Source organism: Megalobrama amblycephala, linkage group LG13, assembly GCF_018812025.1.
Source record: "Megalobrama amblycephala isolate DHTTF-2021 linkage group LG13, ASM1881202v1, whole genome shotgun sequence".
NCBI classification, from domain to species: domain Eukaryota; kingdom Metazoa; phylum Chordata; class Actinopteri; order Cypriniformes; family Xenocyprididae; genus Megalobrama; species Megalobrama amblycephala.
In genome coordinates this window covers 22,959,582-22,982,745 of record NC_063056.1, presented here as the reverse complement: position 1 = coordinate 22,982,745, position 23,164 = coordinate 22,959,582, and the positions used below count along the sequence as shown (strand labels likewise).

The window sequence follows — 23,164 nt, the reverse complement described above, 5'->3', positions numbered from 1 at the left end:
TGGGGATTAAAAAAAAAGGAGTGGGTGGTTGTGTACACACACTGCCAACACACATTTATATCCAAACCATTTATATCCAAACCATTTTGCATAATAGGTCCCCTTTAAAGGATTAGTCCACTTTTAAATACACTTTTCCTGATAAATTTACTCACCCCCATGTCATCCAAGATGTTCATGTCTTTCTTTTGTCAGTCGAAGAGAAATGAAGGTTTTTGAGGAAAACATTCCAGGATTATTGTCCTTAAAGTGGATTTCAATGGCTACCAACAGATTGAAGGTCAAAATTACAGTTTCAGTGCAGCTTTAAGGGCTTTCCGCTTCTACTTACGGAACGAACGCGGCGCCAGTTTTGTTTTTTTCCGTAACTTGAATAGGGAAGGCGTAGGACATTCAGCGTAAGCGTCATGAAGAATGCGGAAGCGGAAAGTACGTTCAAGGCGATATTTTGTTTATAAAGCATAAACGGTTGTATTTTTTTTTGAAAATGACCGATCGATTCACTAGATAAGACCCTTATTAGTCATCTGGTATTGTTTAAAGCCCTTGAAGCTGCACTGAAACTGTAATTTTGACCTTCAACCTGTTGGTAGCCATTGAAATGCACTGTAAGGACAATAATCCTGGAATGTTTTCCTCAAAAACCTTCATTTCTTTTCGACTGAAGAGAGAAAGACATGAACATCTTGGATGACATGGGGGTGAGTAAATTTATCAGGAAAAGTGTATTTAAAAGTGGACTAATCCTTTAAACTTTAAACTGTGAGCCCTGAACATTATCAGGAAGGCTATTCCAAAATTTAGGAGTCAAATGGGAAATGCTCTCCCTGTTTAGTGGACTTAGATATCCTAGATACTCCCAAAAGTCTAGAGTTTTGTGACCTTAAAGAGCGTGATGGATTGTACAGCGATAGAGGATTGGTCAAATACACAGGAGCTTAACCATTTAGGGCCTTATAGGTAGCAATACTTTGCAATACTTTGAAATGAAAATTACCCCAAGCTTTACTCACCCTCAAGCCATCCTAGGTGTATTTGACTTTCTTCTCTCTGATGAACACAATCGGAGTTATATTAATAAATATCCTGACGCATCCAAGCTTTATAAGGGCAGTGAAAGGGACCAACGAGTGCGAAGCTGAAGAAAGTGCATCCATCCAAAGCAAAACATACTTGACACGGCTCCGGGGGGTTAATAAAGGCCTTCTGAAGTGAAACGATGTGTTTGTGTAAGAAAAATATCCATATTTAATAAGTTATAAAGTGAAATATCTAGCTTCTGCCAGACCGTCTTCCGTATTTATTCCGTATCGTAAGTTGAATATGGAAGGAGGTTAATTAATATAACTCAGATTGTGTTCATCAGAAACAAGAAGGTCAAATACATCTAGGATGGCTTGAGGGTGAGTAAATCTTGGGGTAATTTTTATTTCAAAGTGAACTAATCCTTTAAAAGGAAACCAATGTCGAGATTATAAAATTGGTGTCATATAATCATTTTCTTGACCTGATAAGAACTCTAGCAGCTGCATTTTGGACTAACTATAGCTTGTTGAGGATGCAGGACAATCACCCAGTAATGCATTACACTACAGTAATCCAGTCTAGAGGTCATGAATGCATGAATTAGCCTTTCTGCATCAGAAACAGATAGTTTCATAGCTTAGCGATGTTTCTGAGGTGGAAAAAGGCTGTTTTTGTAACATATGAAATATGATTTTTGAAAGAGAAGTTGCTGTCTAATAATATTGCCATATAACTGTGGTTCTAAAATGGTTTGACATTGGGAAAAGTTGCAAAGTAAAAAAGTTAAGTTGGAAAGACAAGTGGTGACGCAACATTACTATTGTTTATCATACATAGGTTCAACAGTGTACAATGTGCAGTGGCTGGATAGGAAAATTAAAAAACAAAAAAACTGGTTTGTTTTCAACACAATTGAAACTTCATTTTCAATGGTATCTTATTCTTGGCAGCCAATAATTCACCACAAAACACATTGCGTTTGGCACAAACATGGTTATTTCCATTGCAAGTGAACTTAATGCAGTTTGGGTCATATTATCTTTTTACCTTGTGCAGTTTCATTCCTGCTTTTTAAAGCTGAAGGTATGTTGCGCAACCTGTCCATATTGGCATCTGCCTACATCAAAAAACATTTGATTGGACACATGGCCTTTGATATCAACAACAAAAGATATGAGAAACCTTTTCTCCTCCATTTTAAAAGCTTGTTTATTTTGTTCGATGGATTCTATTATTTACATTTAGTTATTTTCCTTGCTCCCATATCAGAAAAAAAATCAAATAAAATTGGGACATGACCACCAGTTTCTCTGTAATGCAGTAGAAATCCAATAGAATAAGCTAATGTACGTCTTGCATGAAGTCTGGGAAAGTGCAGGGGGGTCTACTTTGACGTCTCAAACTAAAACACTTTCTTGTAATTTAGGCTTGACGATAACAACAAACTATTCATCTATATACAGCTATTCATTGTCCCTTCAGTTCATTAATTGCATGCCAGGCCAATGATGAATTGATGACTGATGAATTGGGCTTCATGATGGAAGCTTAATCGATTCTCGCTAGCTTGAGCCTTTTGCTTAAACACTCAAAGAAACTCCAAAAGTCTTTAATGAACTGGAGGGAAATGGAAAGGAAAAAAGCTTGGTTACAAAACTAATGCTAGAATCGAAACTCCATTATCCACTGAAACATATTTTAAAGCAGTCCAAAATGAGGTGAAATATGAAGTGAAAGTTTGGGTATAATACCGCAAATGTGCACTTGACCTGGCTGTGACGGTAGCAAAGTAGGGTGTGTGTTTGTGGTAGTGAGTGCATGTGTGAGGCATGATGCTCAAATTCGCCCCGTAGTGGAAACCACATGCAGCAACTGCACAGACACCAAAGGCTGAAGGTGCAGGGTCACGTTCATCAGTCAGAGTAACTCTCCGTCAGGGACGAACAGAAATCTTTGGCTGTTAGGCTGACTGACTGAGAGATGCCGCTTCTGCTGCTGTGTGTTGTTCTTCAGGCTTTGTCCGTGTCTCAAGGTAAAATGGTTCTGATGTATGCTTTGTGTTGGCAGGCCGGGTCTTTCATCTAAAGAGCTTGAGTTTAACTGCAATGTGTTATATTTTATATTCTAAAAAAATGTTTAAAACATATTTTAATATTTAATTTAAAAAGTCTATTAAATTGAGTAGAGAGGTTGTACAATTCTCAGAGGCTATTGCACAATCCATCTAACTAGCTCTTGAGAGACAATCACTATCATAGATGGAAAATCAAATGTGCACTTTCAAGACTTGTTGTAAGACATGCTTTGTGGTTAAAACAAAGCTCAGTTTAACTAATGCAGCACTATGCAATCTGAAGGCTTTTTTTTTTTAAAGTTACAAAAGAAAGTACACAGATGCCTCGGCTCATTACGACGCTTTTCCAAAGCGCTGTTTGCACAAAGTGCAACCAGAGATTCGTTTATGCACTTCAGTGCACCATGACACATTGGTAAGTAAATAAGATTAACTTCACAGGAGATTGAATGAAGAAAGATGACTTTATTTGTAAGTCAAATGCATAAGATGGCTAAAAAAAAAAAAAATCATATAGCTGAATTTTCCTAATAGCCCGTTTTAGATTATATGGAGTCCATTTAGATTGCGTACAACAAGCTGCAGATGTTATTAACATGACAAATAGACATTTACAAGGCCTTACATTTATATAAAAGTGTTTCAATAATAGAATAAGGCAAATGTTATATTTTTCTGAAGTGTTTTGCTGTAAAGAATGCATAGTGCAGATAGGATCCAAAAAAAAAAGATTGGTCTATATAAAATAACTGTTAATCTGAGAAAAAAATCTCACAAATTATTTTTTTCATTTTGTTAATTTTTAATGAATAATTCTCTCCTTTTGTAATACAACAAATCTAGTATCATAGAGCATATTAAATTATTAATTGTAAACTTAAACTTATTTATTACATTTATTTTATCCTGTGAGAGTCATTTTTCCCCCTAAATAAAGTACCAAAAGCGGACATAGACATCAAGCTATTTTTGTAAGAAAATTTTTTTGGGGGGGATTCGCTGAGAACATACTATTCACAAATGCAATTATCTTTTTTTTTTTTTTTCTGACTCAGTTTCTTTCTGTGACTTTTTTGAGTATGTGTTAATGACCAAGACGAGCATCAGCTCCGAGTTTGCACTGTTTGTAACTACTTCATGTAAGACATATGGAGAAACAAATTTAGAGGACCATGCTGTTAAAATACGCAATCAGCAGCCGTTTTAGTCTTCTTTAACACAGCAGGGTTTCAATAAATAGTCCTGCATTGACTTAATAACTACAATGACGTAACATTATTATTATTATTATTAGATAGCTTGTACATATTTCATCTCACAGTCTCATTCATATTGTGTAAAACTGTCAAATATCTACATGTTTTCTTCACACCACTGGATATTCAAACTTAATCCATGTTATGTGTTTTAATTTTTCATACCTTGACAAAATCTTCAGATGCGAACTAAATTCAGACATTTTTGTAACCCAACGCAAACATTAGCGTAGTTTTGCGGAACATGATTTTTTGTTGTATTTCTGTTGAGCTGAGCTCTTTTAATGCATCTTGTTCAACAGTGTCTGATTGCTGTTGTCTTTGATGATAATTGTTTTTGTAGACTGTGAAGACTTACAGCAGATTGCAAGACCGTAGATTTGAGCACTCTGTTCTACTTTTACACTTTAGACTGAAGTGACAGTTTTTGGCCTCTGGCCTTAAGCAACATATTCTCAGAAAAACTCACGATGTTCATTTTTTCATCTTCAGGGCTCAATGGTACAGATGCCCGACAGATGCATGCTGACAAACAGAGTGAGTTGAATGATTTCTACTACTCTTAAGAAAACTCATGCCTTTCCTTTGAAATTATCACGTCTAGATCAGTGTTATCAGTGGGTGCAGTTACCAGCAATCTCACGATGATCAAAGCTCACTTATTCAAAAGTGGGCCACAGAGGAATCAAGCAGTTAATCAAGATGTTGAACAATATGCATGATAACATTGTTTGGGGTAGGCCTGCTGAGACCAAGCCACTATCATCAAACAGAGCAAGAGATCAGCAAGATTGCACAAAGCTGTGAGAGCAATCTACCACCCCAGAGACAGCCGCTTCATTTTTTTTTTTTTGCATTGCATGTTGTACAGAATCGCATAGACCTCAGACATAAAGAAGGTAAAGAAAAGCTGGAGTCCCACAGAAAGTCCTTACGCTTAATTGGGAGACCCTTGTCTCTCGACCGTATCCAACAATTAAACATAACAATGTCATAATTTTGATAATCTGTTGAATTTATGTAATTACTAATTAAAATGAATTACAAAAAATGTAATTTTATATAATATTTAACACAATTTTGACAATTTCTACACCATTATGGGAAGACAAGTAAATAATCTCATTCCATTTTCCCAATTTGTTCAAATATTGCTGTGTTTGTGGTTTTCATCAACCTTGTTATTAAAGTTGTGAAAAATTATATTTTTCTTTTATCTTTTTAAAAGTGTAATTTTATTTACAAACCAACATTTGCTTCCAAACTAGCAAGCCCCTATTAAGTATTTATTTTTTTATTATTTATTTTATACATTGTGCCTATTTCATGTTGATGGTTATTTAATGTTTAAATAAATCAAGGTTTAATTAGTATTATAAAACGGATAGTTCCGGTTCTTGATTTTTGATTGGTTGAGCCGCGTTCAAAGCTGTTGTAAATTACTCTAAAACCTCAATACATCAGTATTACTTTATACAGTATTATTCCACTACACATTGTGCCTAACAACACCTCTTAGCTGTTCTAAATTCACTGTAAACCAAGGCTTCTTGGGACTTATTGCTTTATTTATACACACCCTAAATTGCTAACATGGTTGTAAAAGTTGCAAACCTTTGAGAAAATGAACAGAAAATAAAAGACGCTCATATAATATTTAATATTTAACCTCTCCTAAGGTTGATGAGTATGTATTAACATTTTTGACAGATTAAGCACGTCCTGTCATCGTCCGTTTGTTGAAAAAACAAACAAACAAAAAACTAGAAGACTTTTTTTGAGTGTCAGACCCTATTTTGTAGCCTATTTGTGAAATGTGACAGATATCTATGATTCGTCATCAACTACACTACAAAAAGTTTGGGGTCTGTTAAATTTTTTATTGTTTTGTTGAAGCTGTCTTTTATGCTGACCAAGGCTGCATTTATTTGATTAAAAACACAGCAAAAAATAAATGTAATACTGTAAAATATTATTACAATTTAAAATAACTGTTTTAAAATGCAATTATTCCTGTAATGAAAAAATTCTCCAGACTTCAGTGACCCACGATCCTTCAGAAATCATTTTTAGATGTTGATTTGGTGCTCAAGAAGCATGTCTTATTAATAACACTGTTGAAAACAGTTTGTGGAAACCTTGATACGTTTTTTCAGAATTCTTGGATGAATAGAAAGAACAGCATTTATATGAAATAGATTTTTTTTTTTTTAACTACTTAACTGTCACTTTTATTTAATTTTAATATGTCCCTTCGGAATAAAAAACAAACAAACAAACGTTTGAATTGTAGTGTGTTTCACCTCCAACAGTGTGGAACATCAGACCGGTGACCTCTGACCCTTTTCAGAAATCACCCCAAAGAAAGACCTTCAGAATGAGTCATAATTCCACAAACAGACACAGTCTGCATCCTGTAATCATAAATCGGGAGAACTTCATGCACTTAAACCACACTGCGGAGGCAATGTCATAAACTTTCTAAAAAAAAAAGTTCTTTCCCCAGTGTCCTCCATGCTACAATATGACATTTCCACAGGAAGTGACTCACGGGATGTGGCTCTGTTGCAGTGTACTGCTACAACGCTTTGCAACACAAAACAATGCCCCACAGTTTACACATTCACTTTGGTGTTTTGGTCTAAATAAAAGTCTAGTATCTGATTTGCTAGAAATACACACTGAGAATAGAATTAACAGTCAGATAAGATCGCAAGGATGCGATGCTGGAAAAGTTTGACTCAACCCAGCATGCTGTGAAGATAAAAATGTGACTACAGTTAAGGTAGAGTTCAGGTAGTTGATTAAATGAAATCAATTATGACCTGTTTTTCCTTCAGAACTAGTTGAGCTCTCCACACTAAGTCTGTCCAATGGCTGCTCTGGCGCACTCAGGGCTCTTCACCAGAACACTACAGTCAACGTGATCCTCACCCAGACAAATGAAGATCCAACCCAAATCTGTGAACATTTTAATTGTGGCCACATTTTTAACTTCAGCAAGACTGCAACAGTGCACAATGGCACTTGTCTTGCAGACTGCACCTTGAACAACTCAAAACTGCACTGCAATACAGCCGCAGAAGGCGACTGCACAGATGCAACTGAAGTAATTTGCGGTGAGTCATCTGAGATCTTCTCAGAGATGTTTTGATAAGCGCCTTACTTTTGTCTTTGCTTTAATTGTGAATTGACTGGGCTTCTGTCCTCCAGAGCACCAGATGGTCAGATTGGTCGGAGGACATGATCGCTGTGCTGGACGGGTGGAGCTGCTGCATTCTGGGCAATGGGGAACGGTGTGTGATGATGATTTTAACATCATAAGTGGACAAGTAGTATGTGCCCAGCTGAGATGTGGCAGTGCAAAAAGAGTGGACTTTTTTGGGGCCGGCCGTGGAGACATTCACATCAGATCAATCAAATGTAATGGCACAGAGAGAAACTTATGGGAGTGCGGCCCCATCAACAACACTGCCGGTTACTGTGGACATAAGGAAGACGCTGGCATTGTGTGTTCAGGTACTATACACATGTACTCTTTTCTACACAAAAAACATTGAAGTCAAGGTGAATTAAAGTTTGCAACACATTTTACTGCCGTAATGTGGCATATTTCAGAGTGACACAGGATTTTCAATGAGAAAATATGTAGGGTGGGAATTTTTACTCATCAGGAATTTGTTTGGATGCTGAAACGTGGACCTTACATACCAGAATGTAGAATGCAAGTTTGTTTAAACAATAATAAATAGCCATTTGGCAATTGTTTAACATTATTGATGCAGTCCATATGGCCTGAATTAACATTACAGATTAAAGATTACAAAGACATTTCGTCCCCTTGGAATTATAAGGTTCTATCTGACATTTTTTGTCAAAATTGAGTTATTCACATATTCTTATTCTGTGACAGCTTCTTTACATTATGTGATGTTTTTGGTAATGTTGAGTACATTTAGAGACTTTTTATTTAGAAAACAAAAAGGTTGTATCTACAAAGTCCAATGGAATGCAAAAACTTTGAAGCTTAATATCTCAAAACTGCTCAGAATGCAGATAGAACCTTATAATTCCAAGGGGACGAATTTGTTTGGAATAACATGCATTCGCAGTAAAAAGGGGCAATTTCATCTTCATGTTGACTTTAGCATCATAACATTTCAATGTGTAGACATGATCTCAGTTCGCCTACTTATACTATGTCTTAAAAGTATGTTCTGCTTTTTGGAAGAAAAAGTACATAGTTTTGAGTACATAGCAGAATAGTAGGCAAGTTTTGGGACATACTACTTTGTCATAATTTTAACGGACCACTCTGTTTCATCCTGTCACCATTTAAACTGCCCTGTCAATCATCTTGTCACGGTTAAAATCCTCCACATTCAGTTTGATTTAATTTTCTACCATTACGGAAAGAAATGTAGAAGCACTTTGATCTGCCAGTTATGTGTCTTACATGCAGAGAACTCTTCTTGTGTGTTTGCATAATGATGCATTTAAAAGATAATGTCCAAATCTATATTTATAAAAGTTCAAAATGCTGTTGCTGATGAAATATGGATAACAATGAGTAAATATTTTTTCACTAGGTTAGATGCTGATTATTAATCACTCAAATCCTTTATCTAAACCTCTACTCAACCATCTGTCTCGCAATTCCGCCACAGTTTATTTGTGTTTGTAGTTCTAATCGAATCCTCGTCCAATGTGCAATCTGTACTTCGGAAATAATAGACCATCCAGGTATCTCTGGAATACTCATTTCAATATACTATGATTTTTAGACACTAATTATAATTTCGAATACTATTTAGGATGGATAGTATGCAAACTGGGACACAGGAACTAACTTTTTATGCCAAATGTATTGCTTAATAACTGAATTTCCTGTGTGTATTTGAGGTTGTATGTGACCTCTTGAGGTGGAACATTAACATAATTTGTTTCAGCTCTTAGTCTCAGTTGTAGGTCAAATTTAACTTTTTGGGGTGGTGGGACGTATTTCCACATCAGTTGGCCTGAAAATAGGTTAAAAGAAGGGCAGGCTTACAACAGTATTTTTGAAATGTCAAAGCACACTTTATAAGCTTCAGCTTGTAAGTGTCTTGTTGTGAAATCCAGAGTGACAGGTCTTCGTTATTTGTATTCCTTTGTATCCAATGGATTAATTCTCTTTCATACAGAAAGTGTTGCGATCGCAACCACAGGCTGCACAATCGAGTCAACAACACCGGTGGCAGGTGATGCTTCAGTTTTTTAAAAGAGAAAATAAAAAATTAAAAAAAATGGTGACATGATTTCTGTTAATAACACCTTCTCTGTTTATTTTAGTGTCAACCGCAGTGGCAGCAACAGAACGCAGCAGTGGAGTTTCAGCAGGAGTGATTGGCTGCATCATCTTATCTATTGCGCTGCTTATGTGTATTATAATAAATTCTGCTTTCTATGTGCATTTTAAAAGAGCAAAGGGCAAGTACAGTATAAGCACTTTTTATATTCAAAAGCACTCATCGGTCATTTCTTTTGTTGGAATCGGTGCCATTGAAATGTTCTAATATGGTTCTAATATATCCACCAAAAAATATTCAGACTATTTTAGACAGTTTACTCACATTAAAAAATCTAATAAGAAAGAAATAACGTATAAGTTTTCTTAGAACTAAATGAAATGGAAATGAGCAAATAGAGCTGAGCTACAACAAACAGACTTGTAGTTATTTTTATCATTGCTTAGCTTCGAGAACATCTCTGAGTAGTAGTAGTACAACACTTGGGTTTTTAAAAAATATTTTATTGTTATTATGCATAAACTTCAAATGAATGTACTCACTTCTTGGCCAATTTCTGTATGCATTCAGTGCATTCCATTCAAATAACAGGAAATGCTTTTTCATAGAACATGAAGAGAGTCAAACCTTTTGTGAAATATTTCTTTTGATATTAGCTACTACAGCAATACAAAAGCTTAAGGCAGAGGCTTAGTGCTGCATGGGGGAGTTTAAGCTGTTCTTTTTTGTCCTCTTTGCCGACAGCATGTGTGATTAACCAACATCACAGTAGTTCCTACAGGAGCCTGGAGGACCAGTCCAATGAACAGATAGGAATCTATAACACACAAATTGTCCCGGCTGCCAGGGGGCATCAGTATGGTTTGTATTATAATTTTTTTTTTTATTTCTACATCCTCATAAATGATTATATCTATTATTAGTATTTTGTACATATCGATTTGTCGATTTGAATCCATTCTCATTTTGATGAACTGAAAATGTTGTTAATTTAATTACGCAATTCAATCAATAAATACCTCTTTTGGAGCTCTTTAATGTGGCATGACGGATCGCTTTTTTATTCGTTCAAGAGATGCGTGGAGAGCATGTGAATTGATCATCTCTTCCACTTTACAGCTAATTATAGCACAAAATAAACATGAATAACATCACAAGGTATGTTGAACGATACAGTACAACTTACTGAATTGGTTTCATGTCTCATATGCTCAATCAGTGTTTCAACCATGGAAAGACTTCAATAAAACCGCTAATTTAAATGTTTGTATACACTTAAGTTAATTTTAACCTTTAATATTATAGTAATGTACCAACTGACAGGGTTCCCTCTATAGTTTACAGCATTTGAGAGATTTTTTTGCCATATACTTTACCTGATATATCCAAATTAATCAATATTGAAGCAAAATCGGAATTGAATCGAATAAAAAATTTGTTAATTGAATTGGAATTGTGAATTTTGTGTCAATAACCAGTCCTAGTTTTAACCTATATTTTCTGATTTTCTGATTTTTTTTTTTTTTTTTTTTAATTCACAATATATGGGTTAAACTGCATTATTTTTCAATTTCTGTAAACAAGTGATTCCATTTTTATGCATTGGATCTGTAATGATTAATATACATAAAATTACACAACTTTTATATCATGTCATAAACATGAAATGTTTTGTAATTTCTGTAATGGTCAAACTTTCAATTTTGCACAAATGTGCACTTTCTGTTTATCATTCTTCAGAAAGTCTTGGCCCGAGAATGAGCTCAAACTATGGCCGTAAATTCAGCAAGAGATCAAATCAACCCACTCACAACTCTGACACTGATTCGGAGCATGAACATCACAACAGCAATCGACCGCAAAGACTGCATCTAAACAACTTACCAAGTATGCTGCTTTAGCAGACAACACTTCTACTGCAAATGACCACAAATATATAGTCAGTCCTTATTTAAAATTACATCAAGAAAAGTCTCTTTACAGAGTATCAGCTAACATATATTACTGGAATAAGTCATTTTTACATAAAAAAGAGTCTGTGCGGGTCGGTGATGGAAAATAGTTTCTCTCTGTACTTTGGTTCACATTAAACTACTGAACCACTGTCAGTGCAACTGTTGTGCACGACTTCTGCTTCTGACAAGTCACTTCAAAGTTTTAGTTGTCTTTCCTCGCCATCTACAAATAATTTCCCCAATTATAACATTGTTTATTATGAGCCACATGAAAAAATACGACAGTAAATACAATAGTATTTTTGAACAATACTCTAGTAAAGTACTTGAATTAATTAATTTGTGGTCTATTGTTGCTAATTACCCAATACTGTACTAAACTTTCTATATACTACAATACACTAGTTTATTGTAGTAAAAACTAAAGTTTACTATACAGTATTTATTACAGTTTATCAGTTCACTAAAGTTAATATTACAGTTTGCTGTAGCATTCATTAACAAAGTGTTGTAAATACTATAATATATACAGTATACTACAATTTAGTATAGTATGGTTCAAAAACACTATAGTAGCCTATATTTACTATAAATTACTATAATATTTTTCATGCTCTTAACATGCTGATTAATGATGCTAAATGTATAGATAAAAAGGTCTTTAATTGAACAGTCAAACGTATGACAGATCAAAATAATTGTATTTGCTACATTCTCGTTTTCTGCAACTTTAGTGTAAGTATCAATCTATTTTGCTGTTTACTATTACTGTTTTCTACTGTTGTTAAAATAACCGCGTTTGCTGCAGCTCTAAATATGGCGCTTTCCGTCTTTAGCGGCAGAGAGAAGCATCGCACATGGAACGGAAAAAGGCTTGAATGAAACGCGTTTGGCTCTAGATAAAAATATCAGCGCCGAAAGATCATTATACCTTGTGGTGTGTACTATTGCGTTGTTTTGACGCGCTGCTCGCTTTAAAGTTTAAACTATAGAAACTGTAAAATGCTGTTACCGTTGTCATTTTGTCTCGCGGTCGGGGTTGGAAGTTGGAACCAAGCCAGGGTCTGGAACCAGAGCACGGTTTGCTATTTGAGGACCCCTGCTAGGCTATATGGTATCAGAAATATGCTCCTATTTTTACTTTTCACACATAAACAATTCAGTATTCAAGATACTATTCAATTCAGTGGAACACTTTCATTTCAGTACTATAAAGAGACAAAACAGGAAATAATTTAGCCGACATGGTTGCTTGCAGCTTAACATTTCGAATGTGAAGAGAAATGGTGAAAAATGTAATTAATAGTAAATTAACTAGATGTACACTATTACAAATACAAAAGTTTGGAGTTGGTAGTCTCTAATGCTTACCATTTGATTCAAAATACTTTAAAAACAACATTATTACAATTCAAAATACCTGTTTTCTATATTAACATATTTTAAAATGTAATTTACTCTTGTGATGACAAAGCTGAATTTTCAGCATCATTACTCCAGTCTTCAGTGTCACCTGATCCTTCAGAAATCATTCTAATATATTGATTTGGTGCTCAAGAAACATTTCTTATTATCATTGTTGAAAACCGTTGTTTGCAATTTCAGGTGTCCTTGCTGAATATAAGTAGGCTATTAATTTCTTTCTTTAAAAAAAATAAAAATCTTTACGCCAAACTTGAACTGTAGTATAGAGCAAAATAGTTCACTAGTTTTCCTGTTTTCATATCACATATTCTTGTTAAAGTTAAAGAGCATTAAAGGGTAAACAGTGACTTGTGAAGAACCTCTTCTTCTCCACTCTGTCCAGCAGGAGACATGAATGACGTAGACAGTACAAGCTCTGGAGAAAGATGTAAACACAACGTGCAAATCAACATGGGCACCATCAAGTCCGGTATGCACAAATAAATCATAATTGGATTCACTCAATATTTTACTCTTACCTAAAATTGATCATCTTTTTTTAATCAACCAATATTTTATCATTATTTGTTTTGAAGGTGATAAACCCCCACTGGCTCCACTGTCTTTTGTTGCCCCTCACATCTACAGTCAAGGTACACTGATCTAATGTGACCGTATTTATTCAGCTTATAGTAAGGAAATAAATCTGGAATGCATATATTTTTCTTTGCTCTATACACAGATGATTCAAGCAGTACATCTTCTGGAGAGTTCTATCAAAACACCAAGACTGACACCGACATTACCAAGTCACGTACGTACAAATAAATCATATTTCGGGTTAATTTGATATTTTGATGCACCTTCATTTGATTAATCCAAAGAGAACGTGTCTAGATGTATGTATCATAATAATAAAATAGTATGATTTGTATTATTATTAGTGTGAATATTCATAAAATACTAACATTTGAACTTTTTTCCTTCGTGAAGGTGCGGAAACACCATTACTTCATGAAAAATCACCATTCACACTCCTGTCTTTTGATGACCATACCTCACCAGGAACTGAAAGTAAAGGTAAAGCTGATTGAAACCTCAGATTTGAAATATTTCTCCTGTGAGAAATTGCATTACAGGGAAAATTGTATTTTTGTAGGGGGAAAAAAAATTCAAATTGATGAACCCCTTTTTGTTTCCAGCAGTAGATGTGAATGATTCAAGCAGTACATCTTCTGGAGAGTTCTATCAAAACACAGAGACCGACACAGACAACTACTTCAAGTCACGTATGCAAAAATAAATCATACATTGGTTTAATTTGAATCATTTAATCCAGAGAGAATGCGTCTAGGTGTATTTACTAATGTTTGATCTCTTTTCCCCCTCGTGAAGGTGAAGAAGTGCCATCATTGCATGAAAATTCACAGTTTGCACCTCTGTCTTATAGTGCCAGTCAAGGTAAAGCCCTGATTATCAGTGTAACCTTTAAGGGTAAACAGTATCTTGTAGTAGTCGGGAAATACATTTCAGATTCATGAATTCTCTTTGTCTTCAGCGGTAGACATGAATGATTCAGACAGTACATCTTCTGGCGAGTACTATCAAAACACAGCAGAGACTGACATGGACAATGTTCTCCACTGTGGTAGGCTTATGTAAAACAATTTATATTGAAGCTTGATCGCTGTGTTCAATGAGGCTTCCGTCAGCTAAACCTTAGGCATCTGATTTCTGCAGAAGACGAGGAAAGCCCATCGCTTCTTGAGAAATCACTACAGACATCCCACAGCACTCAGATGACAGGAAACTCTGCTGGTTACAGCAGCTGTCATGTACCTCGTGCCCACAGTCGAGGTCCCTTTTTTGATTTAACAAAGCAACAATATTGACAACAGTGTATTTTGATAAGGAAGCATGTAAATTCTTCTCTGCCTTGCAGATGGGAATGATTCAGACAGTACTTCATCTGAAGAGTGCTATCAGAACACAGAGATTGGTGAAAACGCCCTTCTTTATTATGGTATGAATGAACCATATTACAATAAACAAACAGTTTTTCTAATTTAATATAATTTTATTATCAGCAAAACACTTTGAGTAAAGTTGAGAGAGAAATTCAAAACATGAAATCTGTAAATTTGTATTTGCCCTAGAAATAGTGCAGAATTTTTAATATTTTATTGTCATTTTGTCATTGTTTCTTTGTTTTAAATACAATTATCAATATCCTAAAAACCCTGGTTATTTCCCTGTTTAAATTACACAACTTTTCAAAAGGTTTTTCTGTTTTTGAAAAGAAATTAATACTTTTACTCAGCAAGGATGCATTAAATTGATCAAAATAGGCCCTAAAAACATTTATAATATTTTTATATAATATTAAAAAGTTCAAATAAATGCTGTTCTTTTGAACTTTTTATTCATCAATGTATCCTTAAAAAAATGATCATTTTTCACAAAAACTTTTTTTTTTTGTGCACTAAATCAGCATATTGTAATAATTTCTGAATGTGACACTGAAAACTGGAGTAATTTACCATCACAGGAATAACTAATATTTTAGGATATATTCAAGCAGTTATTTTAAATTATAATATTTCACAATATTACTGTCTTTACTGTAGTTTTTATCAAACATAAGAGGCTTCATGTAAAACCGACCCCAAACTTGTTCATTTTCAATATATATTTTAAACTCTTTTTAATAGATCTGGAAACCACTGTATATTTGACTTATTTACATAATGCTAGTTGCACTTTTTAAACAGCTTAATAGTTACAAAAACATCTAAAAACATGTTACAGTAATTCGCCTCTCTTGTTTTTGGAAGGTGAGGAAAGCCCATCACTTCCTGAGGTGTCTTTTCAGAATCCCCACATTGCACAGATGACAGAAAGTACTGACGATTACGAAGACCAGCACGTACCTAGAAACCTCAGTCAAGGTACCTCTTGTACTTAACCATGTGACAGTGTTTCTTTTTCACAGAGCTTCCTTTCTGAAATCCCCTAGCTCTTTTGAACCTGGATCTTTTGTACATCAACCTTGAGCCTTAAAGCAAGCAGACTCAATTTGTTGGTAAAACAAAAATACTAACACTGACTTTTTTATTTTAGAAACAGATAGTAGTAGTACAGCATCAGAGGCATCGTACGTGAATGTACCATCTAAAAATGATATGGAGGACAATTCTGCTGCATCTTCCGATAATGACTATGATGACACTGGAACCTGGTGAATTCAGCACAATAACTGCAAGAGATTTTTCTCAGCAGGTAAAGTATAAAAAAAACTTCAAAAAGCACAGATCATTCTCCTTATTTTTTATTCTCTTTATTCTGTGGACAATGTTGTGCATTTATCATTTTGGACAGATGATTCTCCCTGAAAACCGTGGAATGTAACACAAATGGGCCCTTGCAATACCTGAGTGTTTCTTAAGAAATATACTGGAAGAACAGAAAAATAAATCAACATTGTTCATCTATATTATAATAAACATTCTAAACAATGATCAAGCATTCTATTATTAACCTTTGTAGATGGATCCAATCTCATTATTCTTTTATAATTCTCAATTGTGCAAAATGTCTAAAAAATTTGCATGAGTATTTACAATATTACAACACATTACATCCTTTAATTATTCAAAATAATAGAGTCCACATAATATAAACCATCCACTGTGCTTCATTCTAAGGGAGAATGTAGTGTAGACAACGAGACTCACACTTACTTCACACATAAAAAAAAAAAAAAACTACACTTATAGAAGAAAACAGAAAATATTTTGCACAAAACACAATTTTGAAAATGGCCAGCATTCTCTTTTGTGAGGAGGAGGAGAGCACACAACACTTGCTGGTGGACACAGATAAGATTTCCGAGGGAGAACAGTTGCAGACTCGAGTTCATGCTTTGTGTTTTCCACAAACCCACTTTAGCTGTTGTTGCTCCCTCAGGTCTGAGAGGGACAGGGCAGAGTGCCAGCTACACTGGCAGGCATATGCACACCCACCCTTTCTCTTCTTCAGTTTGCCTTTTAGTTTGTGATAGTCTGGCATGTTGTTTCTAAAGAAAGGGAAAAGAGCAGAAGCTTTGTGAGGATTTGAATATATTTCTGTGTTTGTAGTTCACAGATTACCAATTTAACCCAGTCAGACAATTGGCTCAATGCTTCAGGTTATCTCTGGAACTTTATCACTGACTGCAAACCTTTTTTTTTGTACATTCACATCCCATATTGTAGAACACATTTTAAGAACTGGCTGTTTTGAACAAAAGTTGAGTAGTTACCCCAGACTTTTTGTCCAGGTCTCATTTCACCCCAGAAACATAATAATAATAATAAAAATAATAATAATAAAAGCAAAAGCAATATAAGCAATACACACACACACATATATTATATATATATATATATATATATACACAGTTGTGCTCAAAATTATCCATACCCTTCTTAAATATGACCAAAGAAGGCTGTGAAAATGAATCTGCATCATTAATACTTTTGATCTTTTATTTAAAAATCTACAAAAATCCACAAAAATCCAACCTTTCATTGGAGAATAATAATTTCTCATCTCATTATGTTCACAAATAATCATACCCTTTTATTCAATACTCTTTGCAACCTCCTTTTCCCAAGATATCTGCTCTGAGTCGTCTTCTATAGTGCCTGATGAGTTTGGAGAACACCTGACAAGAGATCAGAGACCATTCCTTCATGCAGAATCTCTCCAGATCCTTCAGATTCCAGCTCCATGCTGGTGCTTCTTCTCTTCAGTTCACTCCACTCATTTTCTTTAGGGTTCAGGTCAGGGGACTGGGACGGTCATGGCAGAAGCTTAATTTTGTGCTCAGAGACACATTTTTGTGTTAGTTTTGATGTTTGTTTTGGATCATTGTCCTGATGGAAGATCCAATCACAGCCCATTATATGACTTCTAACAGGGACAGTCAGGTTTTAATTTTTTATCTGTTTGTATTTGATAGAATCCAATAATTGCTGCTAAAAAAGCAATTTTTTTTCTTCATCTGACCATAGAACATTTGAAAAGTAACTGACACTACTGGAAATTCAAACGGGGTGTTTTATATAGTCAGATGAAGGAAGAAAATTGCTTTTTTAGCAGCAAACACTTAAGATGGGTTTGGTGCACACAGGGGTAAAAAGTACCCCATGTGTACAATGAAATATACTGCTGGATCTTTAATGTTGTGGGCTTATTTTTCTCCTGGAGGTCCTGGACATCTTGTTCAGTTACATGGTATCACGGATTCTATCAAATACCAACAGATAAAAAAATCAATATAAAAAAAATATAGGTGAAGACTCAGAGCTGTTATCTTGGGAAAAGGAGGTTGCAAAAAGTATTGAATAAAAGGGTACGATTAATCGTGAGCAGTGTGTATTAGAGAAAAACATTTCTCTCTGGTAAGATTTTCCCCCCATTTAAAATAATTCTCCTCCCATGGTTGGATTTTTTTAGAGTTTTTAAATAAAAGATCAAAAGTATTAATGATGCAGATTTATTTTCACAGCCTTCTTTGGTCATATTTACCAAGAGTATGAATAATTTTGAGCACGACTGTATATAAAATAAAGTTATTGTGACACTAGTGCGACACTAGTGGCACCTAAGGGCAATTACAAAAGTGAAGCATATTTTCAAACAACCTTGAAAAGGCCACTTTATTGCAACTCAAACACAAATACAGCTCTTACCAGTGTTTGTCAAGGCGTGTCTCAACAGGTAAAATTAGGCTACTTTCAATAAAGGTTCCAACATATTAGGAATACCTTTAGCTGTGTTGCTATGTGTTATGACCAGTGTTGGGGATAGTTACTTTTAAAAGTAATGCACTACAATATTGCGTTACTCTTTAAAAAAGTAATTTATTGCGTTAGTTACTTTTTATGACAAGCAATGGATTACTGCAATGCATACTTTTGCGTTACTTTTTCTCACCTGGGCTTGTTTTTTTTTTTTTTTTTTTAAATAACAAAAAAAGTTCTATTTTTGGCAAATGTAAAGGCTCTTTCACACCAAAAGTGAAATGAATAAGCCTCAGGCTGAAGGAAATGCATATTTACACCTGTAAAGTAGAGGGCGCAGCTCAAACAAACCTTTCAGCTGTGCTGCCATTCTGGATTAAAGAAGAATAGGATAGAAGAGAAGGAAGTTCAACACTCATATTTAAGTAATTTTTGCTTATTAGTGGTTGAATTAGATCATTTAAGCTGCAAAGACACTGGTTAATAAAGTGAGATTAAATACATAAAATATATTTGTGTAATTTAATATAGTTAATTATTACAGGTTTGTAAAATTCTGAGTTTTCATTTCACTGTTTTTATTCATTTTGAGGAATAGCGAATGTTTTCATGCAAGTGAGATAACTAAACGCTCGCATTTAGTCTAGAACTACAATAACCAGCATGTTTACACAGCGCACACAATGCCTCTGCACTTTATTTCTCTCAACATGGGGACAGGAGAGCTGTCAGTCAATAAATATGATCTTGCGTTACTTTTTTGAAAAAGTAACAGATATTTTGTTGTAAATTGAAAAAGTAATGCGTTACTTTACTAGTTACCTGAAAAAATAATCTGCTTACGTAACTCAAGTTACTTGCAATGCGTTACCCCAACACTGATTACATAAGCAAAAACTCTGGCCGTTTACACAACACCGTTTTCAATTAAAAACTGAAAACTTTTTATGCATTTTGGCCGTTCTTATTACCTATTCAGTCTATAAGCGCATAGTTTCTTTGCAAAGTGGCATCGCCAACTACTGGCCTGACATGCATATTACAGTGTTTTTAATCTTGTTCTCAAATCATTTTGACAACTGTCGTCTGTACGTGAAAAACACAAAGGAAAAGGTTTTCTGTTTTTAGTACATCGTTGTTGTGTAAATGTACCCCAAAGCTGAATGTCTTTTCCTGTGCAAACCCAGCCATGGTCCCTGCTACAGTAGCCAAGCCCCAAACTCACGCTAATGATTGAGCTGGATAGAGACTGACAGATCTGAGCGGACCGCTCTCAATGTTTTGATGGTGCCTGGGGGTTTTATTTAAACCCATGAATGGCATACTAATAATAGTCAATGAACAATAAACTGGGTTTAAAGAATGTATTTTAAAATAAAAAATCATACATACTTGACCTTTTTAAAGGTTAGTTCACCCAAAAATGAAAACCATCCCATAATTTACTCACCCTCAAGCCATCCTAGGTGTATATGACTTTATAATGGGAGTAAATGGTACCTTTTTTTGTTTGAAGCCCAAAAAAGTGCATCCATCCATCCATCATAAAAGTAATCCATACGGCTCCAGGGGGTTATTAAGGCCTTCTGAAGTGACATGAGGTGTTTTTGTAAGAAAAATATCTATTTATAAACTATAATCACTGGCTTTCGGTAACGGCCGTATGCAAGTCTAATTTCAGCCGAAGAGTGACCTCTGACCCGAAGCATGACGTAGGAGTAGCGTAAGCTTAGATGAGAGTAGACGCCTCTTGTGGTTCAAACAAATAGGGTATTTTTTTTTTTTAAATAACTCTGATTGTGTTTGGCTGAAAGACGAAAGTCATATACACCTAGGATGGCTTAAGGGTGAGTAAATTATGGGATAATTTACATTTTTGGGTGAACTATCCCTTTAAAGACTATTTTATTTTCTTCTATATACCTGGATCTTAAAAACAAGAACTATTAGTATGAAGACATTATAAACATAGGGTTTAAAAAATTTCAAGCTATCCAAATATCCTCAGTTTTTAATCTGCATCTATTTAAGTGGTTAACTCCAGATATGGACTGTCACCCATTAAGTATTTTGAAGAGATTATACTTCAGAAGTATAAAGGGTTCTTTTCATACTATTCTATCATTTATTTTAAACTACACCATGTAATGTAAGCAATGTAAAATGAAGCAATAATCCTGAACACATGGTTTCTTGATGAGCCTTTACATCACCTGTTTAAAAGGGGAAGCCGTAAGTTGAAGATTTTAAAGCTTCATTGACAAATTCAACCACATGCTCTCCTAATTAATAAGTTACAGGCTTGAACATCTCGAAAAAGCAGATCATTAAAACACAAAGGCCCTTCAACTTAAGAGCTCGACTGTCTGAGCATGTAGCAAAGTGCATCATGGCCTAAATATGGAAGATAAGTACATAAAAGACATGGTACGAATGATTCACTGTCTGTTTGATGCTAAAGTTGAGTGAGACGCTGCAAGACACTGTGCTGAAGATAATAAGGAAATGACGCAGTCCGGCGGAAAACAGGGTTTGCGTGTTGCGTTGTTGAACGCTTGTGTTGAAAAGTATTTCTTTATCAGCCCGTCCAAACATTTAATAAAGCTTATCTGTAAGAGGGTGACATGATGACTTCAACAAAGGCATCATTAACTGACATGCTGATGCTGTGCAAAAACGAAGGTTAAGGATGTGTGGGGCAGTCTAAAAATGCCTCATCGGATCAATGCTGCCCCCTCCTGATAGTTTTGCTGATACCTTACCTGAAAAATAAATAGTTGCAGGACGAGTCCCACTCGTGATCCTCAAACATGAGTACGCTGAAGTCACAAGACGTACATCTTAATCGGTCGCAGGCCCTTCAAAAACAAGATAGTTCTTGTTACAGACCACAGTCAGAATACGTTTGCACATCTAAGTAAATCTGTCATGACTGAATTACTTGGTCAGAAGTGCTTTCTCAATGGGGAAAATGCCTATATGCATTGTGTTACTGGTTGTTGTTGTTGTTGTTATTATTGTGCTCATTAGAACATAATTAAAATATGCATGTGGCCCACAAGTCCAGGCAAGATGGATTCTGATGTTATTTCCACCTTTGAGAAATGCTGGTTCCAATGCCATGTAGTACAGAGCTTCCACCAAGAAACACAGGGCAACATCTGTTTGAGGAAAATTTGACAAGAGTTAATCATTTGACAACACATCTTATATATATTGAATCTAGATGTTTCATGTTTGAAATGCTCAGTTTCTCCTGTACAACTTCTACATGCATGTTTGGATTTTTTCAGGCCCAATGAAACCAAAAACTTACTTCTTGAGCATAGTCTGAGAACATGAATCACTTGTGGAAGTCTTTGCTGAAATGGGTTCCTGTTCAGATCATAAAAGAGATTTTTTACAGATGATTAATGTGCACTGTTAAAAATCATTAGCAATATTAATGTTCTTCAGTGTTATTTGAAAAATAAAAAAGTATTACTTTGTTCACTGATCATGGCAAGGTTTTGTTGACTTACATGTGTGCTGATGGGCTGATAAACATCATCATCATCATCCAGAATTTCCTGTAGCATAGCGTCAATATCATCATTCTCATGTTCAGCTCTTTTCATTCTCATGTGCAGCTCTTTTTTTCTGAAAAAATCGAAATGTTACAAGTTTGACTCGGAAGAATCTGATTTTGTTTAGATCTTTGAGACGATGTTAAGGATGTATTGATAAGACTTGTATGATAATTATACATTATAGTAATGTAACAGTTTTGTTTGCCTCATAACAAATATTTTTTTAGCATTTAAGTCCGATTGGTAACATAAAACAGTGCACATCTACAACGCATTAAAAATGTTTAGCTATACTGTATACATAAAGGTTTTACTTTTATATTATTTGCATTAGTCTTAGCTACGTTAGCTCGGGTGCTAATCCCGCTAGCCTACTACCTTGACTGCTGTTTGTCCTTGAGATTCGTACACATTTGGTCCATTTGTTTTGAAACATAACTTGACTGTTTAGACGCCGACGTGCTACAACAAAACTTTGATTCGACTTCATCAAGTAAATCGTCCAAATCATCCGCCATGATTATTTGGTGGAGAACGCCACGTTTGTTACCATAGAAACGTGTGGACTATTTATTTGTTGTCCGCTCAGAAAAGCTTCATATAACTGGTTACATTTTACAAAATCAACTTTAATGTCTGGTAAACATCTTACTAACGAGTTCTCCGTGCAGATGCGACGCTTCCGGATTGCTGGTTGGTGTAAGTTCTAGAAAGGAAAACGTAACGTTGTCGGCAGGATTCGAACCTGCGCGGGGAGACCCCAATGGATTTCTAGTCCATCGCCTTAACCACTCGGCCACGACAAC

General features: G+C 35.1%; 2 protein-coding genes and 1 non-coding gene across 9 annotated transcripts in view; 1 reads left to right on the top strand and 2 right to left on the bottom strand.

Annotated features, from left to right (window-relative positions):
• The window catches only part of LOC125243386 (T-cell differentiation antigen CD6), a 24,158-nt gene extending 7,637 nt beyond the window's left edge, over positions 1-16,521 (top strand). The window contains exons 1-20 of one of the 7 annotated variants that reach the window (XM_048153018.1): positions 2,882-3,058; positions 4,849-4,893; positions 7,197-7,475; positions 7,570-7,875; positions 9,540-9,596; positions 9,688-9,825; positions 10,389-10,505; positions 11,385-11,531; positions 13,410-13,493; positions 13,600-13,656; positions 13,746-13,817; positions 13,997-14,083; positions 14,206-14,292; positions 14,399-14,464; positions 14,562-14,651; positions 14,744-14,860; positions 14,946-15,026; positions 15,838-15,951; positions 16,124-16,282; positions 16,382-16,521. In XM_048153018.1, coding sequence (XP_048008975.1) covers positions 3,007-3,058; positions 4,849-4,893; positions 7,197-7,475; positions 7,570-7,875; positions 9,540-9,596; positions 9,688-9,825; positions 10,389-10,505; positions 11,385-11,531; positions 13,410-13,493; positions 13,600-13,656; positions 13,746-13,817; positions 13,997-14,083; positions 14,206-14,292; positions 14,399-14,464; positions 14,562-14,651; positions 14,744-14,860; positions 14,946-15,026; positions 15,838-15,951; positions 16,124-16,245 — 2,118 coding nt within the window. In that variant the 5' untranslated portion in view covers positions 2,882-3,006 and the 3' untranslated portion in view covers positions 16,246-16,282; positions 16,382-16,521. Of the gene's footprint in view, positions 1-2,880; positions 3,059-4,848; positions 4,894-7,196; positions 7,476-7,569; positions 7,876-9,539; positions 9,597-9,687; positions 9,826-10,388; positions 10,506-11,384; positions 11,532-13,406; positions 13,494-13,599; positions 13,657-13,745; positions 13,818-13,996; positions 14,084-14,205; positions 14,293-14,398; positions 14,465-14,561; positions 14,652-14,743; positions 14,861-14,945; positions 15,027-15,837; positions 15,952-16,123; positions 16,283-16,381 lie in introns of those variants that run through there. The other 6 variants (XM_048153017.1, XM_048153019.1, XM_048153015.1 and 3 more) reach the window with 6 other exon arrangements.
• cfap418 (cilia and flagella associated protein 418) lies at positions 16,316-23,087 on the bottom strand. Its single transcript, XM_048153023.1, has 6 exons — positions 22,737-23,087; positions 22,311-22,428; positions 22,106-22,164; positions 21,885-21,950; positions 21,552-21,647; positions 16,316-17,078 (listed from the first exon to the last, which is right to left on the bottom strand). The coding sequence occupies exons 1-6, from the start codon at positions 22,874-22,876 to the stop codon at positions 16,919-16,921; spliced, it is 639 nt and encodes a 212-aa protein (XP_048008980.1). The 5' UTR covers positions 22,877-23,087; the 3' UTR covers positions 16,316-16,918.
• trnas-aga lies at positions 23,083-23,164 on the bottom strand. Its single transcript has one exon. It is a non-coding gene; the product is annotated as a tRNA-Ser (tRNA).